Source organism: Penicillium psychrosexuale, assembly GCF_028828465.1.
Source record: "Penicillium psychrosexuale strain IBT 29551 chromosome Unknown utg000004l, whole genome shotgun sequence".
In the NCBI taxonomy this organism is placed as follows: Eukaryota; Fungi; Ascomycota; class Eurotiomycetes; order Eurotiales; family Aspergillaceae; genus Penicillium; species Penicillium psychrosexuale.
The window spans coordinates 2,735,273-2,750,093 of record NW_026643189.1 but is presented as its reverse complement, the minus strand read 5'-3'; the positions used below and the strand labels follow the sequence as shown (position 1 = coordinate 2,750,093).

At 48.8% G+C, this 14,821-nt stretch overlaps 2 protein-coding genes across 2 annotated transcripts; both read right to left on the bottom strand.

Annotated features, from left to right (window-relative positions):
- Nucleotides 1-2: 2 nt before the first annotated feature.
- On the bottom strand, nucleotides 3-1,945 carry N7518_006864 (nucleobase cation symporter-1 family protein; the record flags this gene model as incomplete). The annotated part of the gene is made up of 5 exons (XM_057187791.1): nucleotides 3-536; nucleotides 603-1,330; nucleotides 1,381-1,630; nucleotides 1,689-1,759; nucleotides 1,846-1,945. 5 exons carry the CDS (start codon nucleotides 1,943-1,945, stop codon nucleotides 3-5), a joined length of 1,683 nt encoding a protein of 560 aa, XP_057039494.1.
- Nucleotides 1,946-3,432: 1,487 nt separating this feature from the next.
- N7518_006863 (putative 1-phosphatidylinositol-4,5-bisphosphate phosphodiesterase Plc1) lies at nucleotides 3,433-6,861 on the bottom strand (the record flags this gene model as incomplete). The annotated part of the gene is made up of 1 exon (XM_057187790.1): nucleotides 3,433-6,861. One exon carries the CDS (start codon nucleotides 6,859-6,861, stop codon nucleotides 3,433-3,435), a length of 3,429 nt encoding a protein of 1,142 aa, XP_057039493.1.
- Between the last annotated feature and the right edge of the window lie 7,960 nt (nucleotides 6,862-14,821).

The following is a 14,821-nucleotide window of genomic DNA, read 5'->3' as shown; positions in this document are numbered from 1 at the left end:
TCTCAAAGCTTCCTGTCCGAAGTATTCGGACCCTTCCGATCATCCAATCCAAGCGCATCATCAAACGACCTCCGCTCAGCATAACCATGAGCCTCCATGTCATTGGGGTCCTTTCCGTATGAAACGGAGAGATCCTCAGCATCGATGTCAACTTCGTTCCAGGTAGCACTTGTCTCAGGGACGGGGAAGAACCACGTCAGAGCGAAGTACACGCCACCGGAAACAATGGACCCGGTGAAATAGTTGATGTTGTAGATGTATTCTGCGCCGATGGGAACCTCGCGCCCCACGGCACCGGCGAAGCCAACGATGTTAATCATGATACCGCAGATGTAGGCGGTATAGGCACGCCAGGAGAAGCCGCCGTTGTAGTAGTAGCAGTCTGTTTTGCTGGCGCTGTAGAGGGATTTGACGTTCAAGAAGCCCTTGCGGACGATGTAGTAGTCGCAGATCATGACGCCGGCGATGGCGGAGAGGAAGAGGGAGTATGCTGAGAGGTAGGTTGTGAAGTTGTTTGAGGTTGAGAGCAGGTTCCACTGTGGATTTTGTTAGTTTTGGTCATGTTATATGAGGGGCTTGAATTAACAAGTGGAAGAACGTACTGGACACATAGCGAGGCCAACAATGGCGCAGATGTAACTACCGCGCCGGATGCTCATGTATCGGGGTAGCAGTGCAGTCAGATCAGTACCTGCTGAGATCGAGTTGGCGGAAATGTTTGTTCCGAGCTGAGCTAGAGCAAATCCGGTGGCGATGACGAAGATACCGAAGCGCTGGCCGGAACTGGCTCCATCAAGGAACTTTGCGAGGAGATCAAGGGGATTCCATGTGTAGCCGTCGTTGAAGATCACCGATGAGGAGGAAGACACGATGATTCCAATGAATGAGGTGACGCCAAAGCCGACCGGAATAGTAAATAGCTGGGCCCAAATTGCATCCTTTGGTGTTTTCGCAAATCGTGAGAAATCGGGGTTGTTCATGATAAGTGCCGCGAAGTTTCCGATGCACGACATGATTCCTTTCACCATCGCCCATGAAAGATCGCTTCCGTGGACGGTGTTGGACTTGTGGATAATCGGGCCGAGACCATGAGCACGGGAAATGGCCCAGGCAAAGAAAGAGATGGCAGCGATGGGAGAGTAGATCGCCTTAGCGGTGAACAGGTGACGGACTTTGTGAACGGGGAACCACAAGGCTGGAAGCGAGACCAGCCAGAACAAGAAGAAGCTGAGGAAGTTCTTGGTGTCGACGCCAGCACTGGCAGAGAGACCATTGTGAAGGTTCCGGTAGCTGGGCCAGATGGCCTCGATCATGACAGTCACACACTGACCTAGTAATGTATGAGTACGCGTGTTTTCACCGGATTGGAAAGATACATACCTCCGATATAACTCTGCACGCCATACCAAATGATAGCCATCACCACGCGGTTAAGGACGGGCCATAAAGAACCCCATATTCCGAATGAAGCTCGAGCTGTGACGGGAAAAGAAATGTGATAGACAGCGCCAATTCGTCCAGTCAGGCACACGAAGCCTGCAGCCACGAAATATCCAACCCAAACACAGATCCAGGACTGCCACCAGGAAAGACCGTCGACAATCATTGAGGAGGAAATCATCCATGTGTTCTATATCTTGTGTTAGATGCCACCAGGCTTCAACCGGGCACCATTTTGAGATACTGACAATATTCAGCGAGTCTGCAATCCAGAAAGCAACAAAGTTGATCCATCTCCATTGACGTCGTTCAGGGTCCACTGTATTGTTTCCATTGATTAGTTTTTGCATTCTTTGTGGACCACGATGAAGGGAGGATCTGAGATCCTAGAATGGTGAGTCTCACCTGGTCGTAGATCACTGTTGGTCAACATCATCTGGGCATTGGTGAGTCCCTGCTCGTGCTCTACGGCCAGCTTGTCGAGTATCCATTTGAACTGGCCCATGTTGGCGGGTGGACGTGTAGTCTTGGACGTATAGGCTTGTTGCTAATAGTTGCCAGTAGAGTGACGTAGTCGACCGACCAAATAAAGTGATAATGCAAATGTATCGCGGAGGAGTTGAACAAAAGACGAAGCTTGAAGCAGGGATTATAATGGGGACATCAGTGTCACTTTATACAATTACCCACGTGGAATGACTCTGGGGCGACCCTGTCTCCATCGTGAATCCTCGTTTCCCCGAGTGAGATAAGAAATTCGTTGTCTGAGTGTCTCTAGTTTTGGAAGCATCGACGATGATCGGAGCCAGTATGGGCCTATCATGGCCGCTTACGGACAGTGAACGAATGAGTTCAAGTAAGACTTCCCGACGTTATCTACAAGGATTTGCCGGAAAATTCGCAACCTTGCAACGTTGGGTCCACTTGTCTCCATATCAAAAATGGTATCAGAGACGGTGATTGGTGGACCCTAATCTATACATTGATATGGAGAAAACCTGGAGATAGAAAGATCTTGGCGTTGACTCGATGAGATCGAGTAATAAGATAGGTCACGTGTATAATGCCTCAGGCTAGTTGCTACGCCTCAGGCCAGGTATCACGTAAGCGTCTCATTTGCGATGTCCCACAACTCTCATAACAGTGCGAAAAAAAAAGGAAATATACATGTACCAAATACGCTTACTTATATTACTATCTCTCATGTGAGGCGAAAGCAAAGATCAATAATACATTTGCATACATACTACGGAGTATATGGAGATAAACAGAAGTGGCATGCGAGTGTGCAATAGTGTATAATTGAATTCACAGATCAACTGTGAAACGAGCCTCCTGAAAAAAAACCCCAAGTCCCTATGCTATGATGATAAACAATATGATGAAAGAGAAGAGTTGCTCCAGTGAACCAGTCACGTATATATTCTCCGATGTGGCCGACTCCCTCAAATGCGATGATGATGATGATGATGAATAACACAGAACCGAGTTCCCGAAAAATCCTATGTGGACACATAGCGCAATAAAAGAAATAAGATAAAAATAAAACACATACATGAGGCGAAACAAATAGGAAAAGAAAACAAGCAAGAAAATAGGGGACGAACGAGAATACAAACAAACACATCTCCCAGTCGGATACATGGCCGGATGGTCAGTTTCTGGGTTTGTCGCAGACAAATGACAGGACAAGGACAATGAACAAGATGATACCCATGGTAAATGGCAAAAATAAAACTCGAAGCAACTTGGGGGGTATCGCTGTGACGGGTATGGATGGCAATGGTGTAATAAACAAAACGTCCGACAATGTAGGCAGGCACAGATGAAAGCAAAGAGTGGGATATGATAGAAAGACAAACGCCGGAACCTTGGTTGATGCTGACATGGATAGGAATACAATTCCAGATCGGGGGAGAGATGGGAGGAAAGACCAGTACAAAACTGTGGTGGGCGTGGTAGAGGTGGGCGAGGAAAGATGGGATGTGACTCTCATTGCACGAATGATGAGTTCGACGTTGTTGACACAGTGGGTGTCAGGTTAGGAGAGCTTTCCTTGTCCTCGGGGCTTGGAGAATCACTGCGATCATGGGCTTGATCCCTTTCGCGCTCGGCCGATGAGGAGCGCTTGAAGACGGTCTGGCCGATTTGACGCAGAAGGCCCATGCGCTCAGCGCGGAGCTCTTCCAGGTCCAGACGCTGAACGGAGATGGGATCTTGCTTGGAGATCTTGCAGAAAAGCGTTGAGAACAAGTACTGGTCGCCGCTGGCATCGTAGAGAGGCAAGTAGCGGTAACCTTGCGAGAGACTGGTGAGCTTGGCTGTGAAAGTCGCCAGCTGCACACTGTTGTTGTTGCCTGCACTGCGGCCGTCCATTGAGCTCCAGACAGTCCATCGCACAAAGACAAGATCGGGATATTTAGTTTCCAGCGATAGCTTGAACTTGTCATTGAAAACGGGGCTGTAGCCATTGCTTTGCTCGATCTTGGTGCGGCGGCGATGTGGATACCCGATACCGGACATGCCGTTGCGCCCGGAAGCATCCATACCGCCTTCCCCGAGGACGAAGCTTTGACCACGATCATCAGCACTGAACATCTCAATCTCAACGTAAGGGTTGATGCTGTCGTCCTGTCCGATGGTGCGTGGACGGGGGAGTTGTTGTGCGGAAACAACGTCAACTGAGAATCGAACCAGTTTGCGCTCCATCTTGCGCTTCTGATTTCCATCAACAGCCGGGAGGCGAAGGCTCTCAGGCTTGAGGATGTAGCCGGTACGATCAGTCCCAGCGGCGAACATAGCCTGGTTCATTTGCATGCCGATGTCGTAAGTTTGCCAGTTGAGCGCTACCATTTGCACACCACGGCGCCAGAACTTGTTTGGATCAAAATTAGATGAACGAAGTCGGAATCCGGAAGGATACACCCGCGTAAGGTACTTGCGGTTGTGTGCTTCTAGTGCAACCTTGTTGTCGTGACTTTGACAGACACTCTCGAAGGACCGCTCAGCAAACGAGTATATATGGTTGTACCGTCTGCTCTCCGGAGACGAGAAGCTGCGCCATTTGTAGCCACGAGTGTAGACACCCAAGTCAGAAAGAGGCTTGGTAATCTTGCTTTTCTGGCGCCGCTTTTTCTTTTTGTCAGTGTGAACAGACACTAGGGCTCCGTCACTGTCTTCAGTTGCACTGCTCATGCTCGTAGCAGTAAGCGAGCGCCTATCCTGCAAGATCAAAGGGCCAACGCTGTCGACGGGACCCATTGTAGGGGGACTCGAGAGCGAGGGAAGAGCCAGCGTGCTCGTCTCATTGAGCGTCGGTCGCACAAATGGCGTACTAACACTGCGTTTGCGGCCGTGGGTGCCGACGGTGCCGGTATTTTGGCGGGGATCCAACTCATTCTCGTCACAGGTCTTGACTTTAACCAGAACACGACCCTTGAGCTCTTCCGGTGAAGGGAGGATATAGCAGTTGGTCATCAAGGGCTCGAGGATAAGCCGTTCCTTGAATGTCTCCTTCATGATCTTGACCATTGCCAGTTGCTGTTCCGGATTGCAGTGCACCTCAAGAGAAAGAATAAGTGGGAAGTCGCATGTGATAAAAGCATACCGGTTGATGACGGTGATGCAATCCGCAAAGAGGACACTGGTGGTGAGAGTCCGCCCGTGAGACACTATGGGGCGTCCATCTGCACCATCCCAGCAATCGATCTCGACACAACGACACCCTTGCTGAAGCGCGCTAACGTAAGCCTCGGTGCTTGATGCACCAGCCACTTGGCGGCCCAGGAGATAAGTGTTGTGAGAGCTCGAGATGAAGTATTCGTTCAACGGTCGGTCGAATCTCGACTGGGGAGCACGTGAAGCGTAGACACCGTTGCTGGACGAGGACAAAAATGCGGCAAATGCATCCAGGTTCATCCGCGACACAGGTGGAGGAAGCTCCGATCCTTCTGCAGAAGGAGTGCGAGATTTAGAGGCCCTCCGAACGTACTTGTCGAACAGTGCAGACCAGTAGATCCGGTCGGATTCGATGTCTTCATTTTGCACATCACGAAGGAAAGTCAAGAACTCTTCCAGAGTCATGCCTTCTTTCGATTTTGCGGTATGAAGCTTGAAGATATCTTTGACATCCTTTCGTTCCTTCAGACGCAAAAGGAAATCCTTGAATTCAGAGAAATCCAACCTGCCGTTACAGGCAGCGTCAGCTTTAGTGAATTGTGCCCGAAGCATGTTCTTGGAACAGTTGATATGCAAGCTGCGGCAGACCTTCTCCACGGCAGCGAGGTCGAGACTTTGCTCCTCTACTAGAGGGAGGCCCTGCGGGAAAAGTCTCGACATCTCGCGCTGCCAGTGTGCCTGCAGAACCGCCTCGCTTTGGCTCGAACCAGCCAGACCAGACATGAGATCGATTCTGTACCGAGAGATATGCTCAAGAGTGGTGATCCACAGGTCAAGAATACGGTCGCTTGGAGCGATAAGATGCAAGGTTTTAACCGCTCGGCCCTTGGAGCGATCAGAATCCGCAATGACAATGGTGAACCATCGGCGCTCCAAATCTTCGGGAATCTGATGTTCTTCGCGGTAATTGCGAGCATCGGCACCAACCCGGATTTCTTTGATATCATCGATATAGAAGCGTTTGGCTGGGTTAGAGACATCCCAAAAAACCTTGGCGGCATCTAAGTCAAGGAAAAAGCGGACTTGCTTTCTGTGTTTCTTGGTTACCTTGGTGAGGACTGTGCCTCGCTGCACAGCAGAGTCTACCTTGGGCGCAACGGCAACGGCGGGAACGGGACCAGCCTCGCGAGCCATATTAATACGACTCTCGCTGCGAAGACTGGATGCCTCTGAGCCAGCCCATGCACCCAGGTTGTCCAAGGTTTCACCGGTTTCATCCTCGTTGCTTGAATCAAGGGCGCTGTCTCGGACAGGTTGGGAACCGGTTTTGCTATCACTGCGCCGGCGCATGATAATGGGACCAGTGCTCCGGTCCCGCTTCTCGTTTTGGGTGGTAGACTGCCTCCTGCGAGTCAATTTGTTGGCGGCGCCTCTCGAGATTCGTCTCATGAGACCCGGCGCCTTGGACGGAGCTGGGTCATTAAAGCTGGAAGGGTTTGCGTTTCCGGGAACGGCCATGATAGATTCGCCGAGGTCGAGGGGGCCTGGCGTAGGCAGGGAAGAACCGTTCACTCGGCCAAAGAGGGGGGTGCCAGCAGGGGTTAAACTATAGGGTGTGCCGTGACCAGGGATGGATGAGGTAGGAGTACAGGTCGGAGAAGAGGTGAAAGCTCGTGTGGAAGGGGGAGGACGAGATGTGACAACATGGCGGAGAGAAGTCGGTTGAGGGAGAGATGTCGCAAGCTTTAAGTTGGATTGGGTGTCAGCATCCAGAGTCGGCGAGGTAGTCGTAGCATAAGCCATGACGAATATCAAAACGACAGCTCAGCTGTCGATAGAGGAATCCAAGCCTGTCGTATAAAGTGCCAACGTCCGAGTCACCTGGACTCAGAAATGGACGAATAGGTAACAGCGTATGGGACCGGCCTGCTGTCAAGGTTCGCAAATCTTATGCGATCCGAGCCAAAAGAGTATTCTGACACGGTAAAAAATGATCGTTCAGCCACGTCCTCAGCAGAAGTTCACCGTTCCTGAACTCTGCTGCATCTTGGGCTGGATTAGGTGTAGTGCGGAGAGCCCTGCCGGAGAGCAGCTCACGGGGGGAAAGAAATCGCAACAAAAGAAGATATGAGCGATTAAAAAAGTCCCTGATAACAATTGCAAAGGGCACTGGCCCTGTGCAACGGCCAATCTCCCACGAGTGATATTCTCAGCCGATGCTAACCACTGGGGATAGAACGTCACAAACGAAATCAACTAGGGAATGATTTCCAGCCTCGAGGAAGCGGAACGTGGGTTCTCGTCTTGCTTCTTTTGGAGCCCGGCCGATTCTCTGTATGTCCTTCCAATGATAACAATGCTACCCCTCTCTTATGCGTGTCGATCTGCCGGTGCGTGGGGGAAGCTGCTGCTCTGCAGTGGAAGCGGGGGGTGCTGTGGTATGGACCAATTGATCGTGGAATCACCGAGTGAATTGGGGAAGGCAGCGCAGAACCGGTTCGAAATTGAAGGGCGTGCGCCAAAGCGAGTCAAAGGCCGAATGTGATGCGTATGTAGGTATCCTTGCCAGAGTTCAGAAAAGAGCCCCAAGAACCGGCTTTGGGTGCTTGCGGAGGTGGACAGGCGGCAGCAATAAAAAAGACCCAAGAGTCAAGGGTTCTCCTAGTCCGACAGGGTTCGTGGCGCGATTGGCTGAGATCGGAGACTAGCGATGCGGCAGGCGAGGGAGTACCCGTGCTAAAGTGCAGGGAGTCTTTTTCCCCGGCGCAACGAAGCTAGGATAGGAGAATGCGACGAAAATCGGCACTTGCGACGAAGTTGCCAACGCAGTGGATGCAGGCGGTCGAAAGAGGAAAGGAGCAATCCGAGACTGGGCCGAGTTAGGGAGCTTGCTGATGTTGGATTATTTAGTGCCGTTCGAGGATCACTGCAAGCTGAATGCGAGTCGAGGAGTGGATAAATTTGCGGAAGACCTGGATGATCATGCGACGAGAGGGAGAAGACCTGCGTTGTCCTTATCGTCGTATGAGTATAGAGTTTTTCCTTCTGGTTTCAAGGAGGGGAGGTAATTGAAGAAGAGTTGGGGTTGAAGGGGGAAAAAGCGAAAATAATTAAATCAATGAATCCCAAATCCGCAAATTGAAGCTGCGGTGGGTACTGGGTACTTACGATAGACGTAGCCGGCGGTATGCGAAATCGTGTACCGGATACCTGTATTGTCCGGTAAGGATAAAATACTGGTATTCTGTAACAATCCGAAGTACGTCGTAATTTGGATATTCGATCTCTTTCTTCGTTCTTCTTTTTCTTTTTCTGTAGGAGAGTCAATAAATATTCAAGGACATCGAATTCAAGCGGTAACTGCTGATATTCCAGTTGTGATGGGGATAGGAGAAAAAATGTGTGTATGGTCTGATTAAGGCAAATGTTCAAGACTCACCCAGTGTATATATGAACCAATCAGTAGGAATGAGGCTGATATCTCGAAAGAAAAAAAAAAAAAAGTAACAAAGAATTCTCTAGAGTGAGAAGGAGGAAAAGGAGAGGGCCTTTGAATTGATTAAATACTACAACCAGGTGCAATTGCTCATCCCCTTCAGGCATGCCCCTACAGTTAGGTACTACTTTAATACCCAAGTGCCTATCAAAATACAGAGCTGCCTACCATGAGATGACGATGTGGAATGATTGCTAGGCGGAAACCCGTTGCTTGGTGCCATTGGACGATCCTTGGAATTCCTGAGGAATGCTATCGGCCAAACTGAGCCGATCTGTGTTTCAAATGTGTTGCCCTGAAGCGACGGGAATTACAATTTCCCTACAATCAACCTATGACAGATTTCCCTGGATCTTTCGTGTGAAAAAGGGGATTCCCCCTTTCTCTTATTCAGAACTCGTCTTTCATAATCATAAATGTTCCGTGACATTATGGATTATAGTGGATACAAGAATCACTAGCAGTTTATTTCTTTCAGATTTATAGTCCGAGGCACCGCCGGGCTCTATTTCCCCCACATTGCAGCCCAGTTAGTCGACTAGTCGACTTTTAATATAATCACTTTGAGGTTTTTACTCTGTATCTGTTAGACCATAACAGGCATTCTTTACCTGTATTAATTCCGAGGAAATTTCCGCTTAATACCGATAGAGCGGTCCGGGGAAGATATGCGGAGCCTTCGGATTGCTGCGTTTTGATCTCGAGATTCAATTAGACTTTCCTGTTCTCCCTGTGATACACGGTCTTATCTAGTGTTGTTGTTTCCTTCAAGGTTGTGTTTGTGTTCATTGTTGACTGGTCAGGCCCTATCTGTACCTAAGCCCTGAGACAAAAAAGAGTGAGTCGATCACGACACACATCACCATTTTCTCCTATTCAATACCTTGGTGGGGGTTAAAGGTACGGAGTACAAGGTATCTACATCGCCGAAACGTCGAAATTAAATCTCATCCCTGAACCGGTGAGGCTTGGTGTGGCAGTGAAAAAACCGTTTAGGCGGTGCAGAACGAGTGGATTATCCAACGTAAAAACAGATCGTCGGGGAGTTTGAGGTCTCTGTTTTTGTCATGAACACTAACTACCTACTCCGTGTACGAGGCCCGCACTTCCCGCAGCGTGATTCCATGCTTTCGTATTTTCAGCCCCCCTTTTTTATACCTTAGTCTCAGATCCTCCAGCTTGGCTTATACCTGTCTTGTCAAGACACACAGTTACACAGACTATACGATGCAGAGTGTGACCAGCCGCAATGCATAGGAACATCTGCGGGGTTCACCAGCAACCCCGCAGCCGTTGGAACTTGATGAGCTGGCGATGCCGTGCTTCACCCTTTCCTTGATTTTGCTTCACAACTCTGTGCCGCTACAGCCGGAGAAAAGAAAATCGAAATCCCTCAGCACCCCTCCATAAAGGCTACTCATGCTACTCTGATCCTGGGCTCCTGCACGTCACCCGGGTGGGCTGTTATGGACTTTAGCGTTATCCAAGGACGATAACCAACAGCCCCCGACAAGGATTTGGTTCAGACCTTAGGGATATTTCCCCTATGGTAATAAGATAATCGGGTATCTAGGAGCCCCGCGTACGCTCACAACGTATTCGGAACGGGCCTCTCCTTGTGGATTTTATACGCCGCAAGATCGAGAAAGGCGACGGGAAGGTAAAATTACCCAAAGGGGAAATAGTCGTCACTTTTTAGTTTTCTTTTTGCTCGTGTTGAATTTCCTTTGTTTTTTTGTGGGCTGGGAATACGGTGCTGGAATGAAATGACTCATATGCCCCAGTATACACGCAACTTCAAAACTACATTTTTGAACCGAATCTATTGCTGACCGTGTCTCCTATCCAATATCTGTGCGCTATCGATGTGACATCGTGCAGGGCGGTTATGGCGGGTTAGAAGAATACCCTCGGTTCCCTGCGACAGCACAACAGCGAAATAGATTAAAACTTGCAGGGAGATCAAACCCAGTTCTATTATTATTGGATTATAGAAAGTAGACCGTAACGTTGTCTAAGAGACCATTGCAAAAGACCGAAGAGTCCTGTTTTTGATCCATATTCCATTGTGCCTCGTCAGCCCTAATATAGCTAGTTACCCCACCTAGTAATGAGGTAAAAACAAAGAGCGGTGGCTGAAGCAAGGATCTGCGCGTTCGTTACAGCCACTTTTTCCGATGACAGCGATGTGATAATTTCTGTCGGTCAAAACATCCTGACCGCTAATCACGGTGCTTTAGATGATCCATAATCAAAGTTGCTAGCCAGTCAGCGATCTCCACCAGGATCCGACTAGGGGGTTACAGACGGGATGAAGAGGGGTTGTTTAGCGAACTCCATTTGCCTACATTATACATGGACTCGTGCATATGCACATTATTGTGAAGAACCGTGCTATCAGACCATGCTTGCACGAATGATTCCCAGCTCTGACGTGGGACATGCGACTTATACTAGGCTAATAGCATGATGGAGGTGATTCAGATTCAGATTACATATTTTTGTGTTTCGGTAACTAGGACTTGGTATGTACATAGGAAAACATGTCTTACTATTTTTGCTTCCAAGATCCTCGGGGTCTTCCATTGGCTTAAGGAATTTGGTCGTTCTCGTATAGAGTACAAGCTAGTGTATTTTATATATGACATCGCTCAGGGGAACGTTCTGTTTCTCAATACTTCCAATGATTCCTTCTGGAAGGTCAAAAATACTGGTACAGTCAATATAGTAGTAACGGTAATCGAACATAGAGTCCACGTCATTCTTCTTCATCTTGACGGAGATACCTATCTACCCGTGGACTTCTTATATCGTCAAGAGTAATCTGCAAGATTTGAATGGCGTCATACTGCCTACAGAGGTATTCAGCCTCCTGCACTCCATTTTGATGTGCATATAAACAATACATACCAGTCAATCTTGCATCCGCTCCTTGCTACGATCAACAGCCCTAAATAATGACCCCCACTTTTGACGGCGGGCTCTCCCTATGGGACGAAACCTTCGGCGAAAAAACTCTCTTATGCTCTTTGTTCCCTTTGTGATTCTGTGGGGAGTGCTTCGATTGCCGGGATTATTTCTGTAATATCGATTGGATTAATAGGCAAAATAAAAAAACTTATTTCTCTCAAATCAACACTAATCTTCTCGTAAATTCCAGAATATCTATTTAATTGGACGACCTATACTATTTCAACTTTCAATCGTTAATTAGTTAGTAACCTTGGAATGATTGTGGTGACATCATGAAGACGCAACGAGAACCAAATTTCTTTCGTTACGGTATTACGTGTTTTGATACGCGTACAGTACGTAAAATGTCAGGTACATCGAATGTTCCTTGGGACCTTCCGACTTTGGAAATCCCAGTAAGACATTACAACATACAACATACAACATACGGAGTATAGCGCGAGCTTGTCGGGATCTGAGAAGCTCGGCGCCTTCCAGGGGCACTCGTTTTTTTCTTAATTAAAGAGGCAAATAAAAGGAAAATTTGAGTACTGAGCTATGGGTCTGATCTTCAGGAGAACGGAAGGGGCTTAACATCTCCATTTCCATTTCTGGAGAATTTAATATATATTCTCCCTTTCTGAGTGCCATTACTACTATGATATAACTGTAACATTTCAAATGTTTAGTTTGGGAAACTGCAATATATATTCCATCTCTGTACTGTAACACTCATTCAAAATAGAGTTACCTAGCACGATTTAGACTACTTTCAAGTATGCCAATAACAATCTTACATGCTAACATTGAATTATACAGACCCAGCGGAATGGAACCGTTGCGCCTCACTGGGGTCCTTGCTTTATCACCTTAAGCCTCGCATACACTTTCTTCCCTGGTTATATCATGCAAGCTGTGATTGACTTACTCGAAACAGCCATTCTTCCTCTCTAGATACCTATCAGGCATACAAACACCCCCGGGAATACAGCCCCGGCGACGAGCTACTCGGCCGGATGTACATCTTCTTTGGGTTATACCAAACTAGGAAGCCAGTCAAAAGAAGCACCCCGCTTTGACGCATGCACGTCGGCAGGCCTCTACCTTCGAAAATGACAGTGCATGCCAGATACTATCCACTAGCTTACCCAAAGAAGAAAGCCATCACAGGAACTGACACGTCTCAGACATCCCCCACTCTCGTCCCTTTCAGCCCAGCCTCGTCCCGCTCCTCCACTCCTTCGATCCGTGTTCGATGCTTCCAGTGATATGCAAATCAAGCGAGGCTGTGTTGTACAACATAGGATCACGTATAACCCCACACTAATACGAAAATGGAACAAAATAAACATGCAAAGAAGGCCATTTCACCATCCTCGGGCCTCTCTCTCTTTGATACGACACCCCCCGGGCTACCTCTCGTTGGCTCAGAATCATCGCCCCCAATCACCGACCCGGCTGTTGCTAGATGCTGGAGATTGTCTACCCCTCCTGGGGCATTTCGATTCCGACTGCAGGAAGGCGGATGTGTGTCTCTTTCCTTTTTTTTTTTTGCCTTTTTCCGCCTTCCTGCCGTGCATGTGACTCAACTTGGAATGAATGTTCCCATCATATCCGAGGATATTGGTGCAACAGTATCATAGGGTGCCCGTGGTTCGCACGTCACTGATTGTGTAACCATAATCATGCATTGCGACTCGTCCCGGTCCTATTCGAAATGATATCCTTGTTTGATATCCTTGTTTCAGAGGAAACTATCCCGGAACCGGCATGGCGCCATCACTCGTCTCACGGCTGATATGTTCGACTTTCCTACGTTGTACCTTTACGCCGGTGCCTTTTTTTCATTGCCGGTGCGGATTCCGGAATCAACTCCATCCCATGTCTGTATGAGGCACGGCTTACGGATTTCGTGCACGGTGTCGGGCGTTTCGAATGCTCGTTTCATAGGCGACGCGCGATCATACGATTAGGGAGATCGCATACGTGGCCATGAGTCGGATACCAAGGGAAGTACACATATGTTTCCCGAAGCTTGCAATACCTCACGCGACGTATCGTATACCTCGGACAAAGCGGGAGAGCGGGAGAGCGGGAAAGGGAACATCAAGAGATTGCAACAACCCATAAGCACGGAGTACTCCGTAGAATCCGGGACAATGTCTCACAGTCCACTCATCTTTGATTACCCGTCGTGTTGGATATCGTGGCTGAATATCTATCGCCGACAGATATTGCGGACCCATATCTCGGAATGACACCCGGCTCCAAGCGGCTCCGGCTCTTAGAAAAACAAATCCCCACTATACTAACCTGATCTCAGCCTCGCGATTGGTGCAAGTCGATTATGGATTGGATAGCAGAGACCTCTGGGCAGCAGGCTGACGCCATTCTGAAGTAGTGGTATCAGCCCCAGTGGGGCAAGCAAGACCAGGAAAATATCACCGGAGACGCCGTCGCGAGCCAATGTGCCAGCTTCCAAAGCCAGCCTAGCTGCTGTTTGCTACTAACAAATCCGACATCCCGCAGCTACCTCAAACTAATTTATCCGAAGCACTCATTTCCTCTACCAGTTCTACCACACATCCCCACACATCCATCCACCAAGCAAATTCGCGTTTTACCATATACCAAACATCCGGGACACAAAGCATTCGCCAGACATCTAGCGGTTTACACATGTCACAGATCTGAGCCTTCCCATATCCCGGAACCTGAAATCTTGAAACGGACCCCACACTCAGCTCCTGTGGGACAACGTGGCTTCCAGAATTTTCATCGAAGGTTGTCTAGCCCACCCCGGAAATTTCAGTAAAGGATCAGGGTCAAGTCCCAACATGTCAGGATCCAATTAACATGACTTCGAACACGAGCTGTTCCTTCCCTTCGCCATCTTTGAGGTCTATTACTGACAGAATCATGTCGCTCGGGAGCCAATGCCAGCGAATTTGGTCCGCAGGTCTTGGCGGTTTGACATTGAACCTCTAGCGCTACCCGGGACGACGACGGTGGCTGGCGGATAGGCGTATCGAAACCTGCTGCAGCTGTGGATCCTTTGCGGGTTCTGTTGCTGTCGCAACGAGTAGTACTCCGTATTATGCCCCGTAATATGGAATTCGTACGGGATCCCTCCGTGTACAGAGTACAGTATAGGGCTATAGTTGGTATTTGGCGGTTTCTTGTGGGTTTTGAATGCTGTCGTCTATTCTGGGGAGCAGCTCGGGGTAGTTTCGAATGAATAAATTGCTTGCATTCAGCCTCCTCTTAATTTTGGCGCATGAGCTGCAAAGAAGTACATACCTGTGAACCATGGGG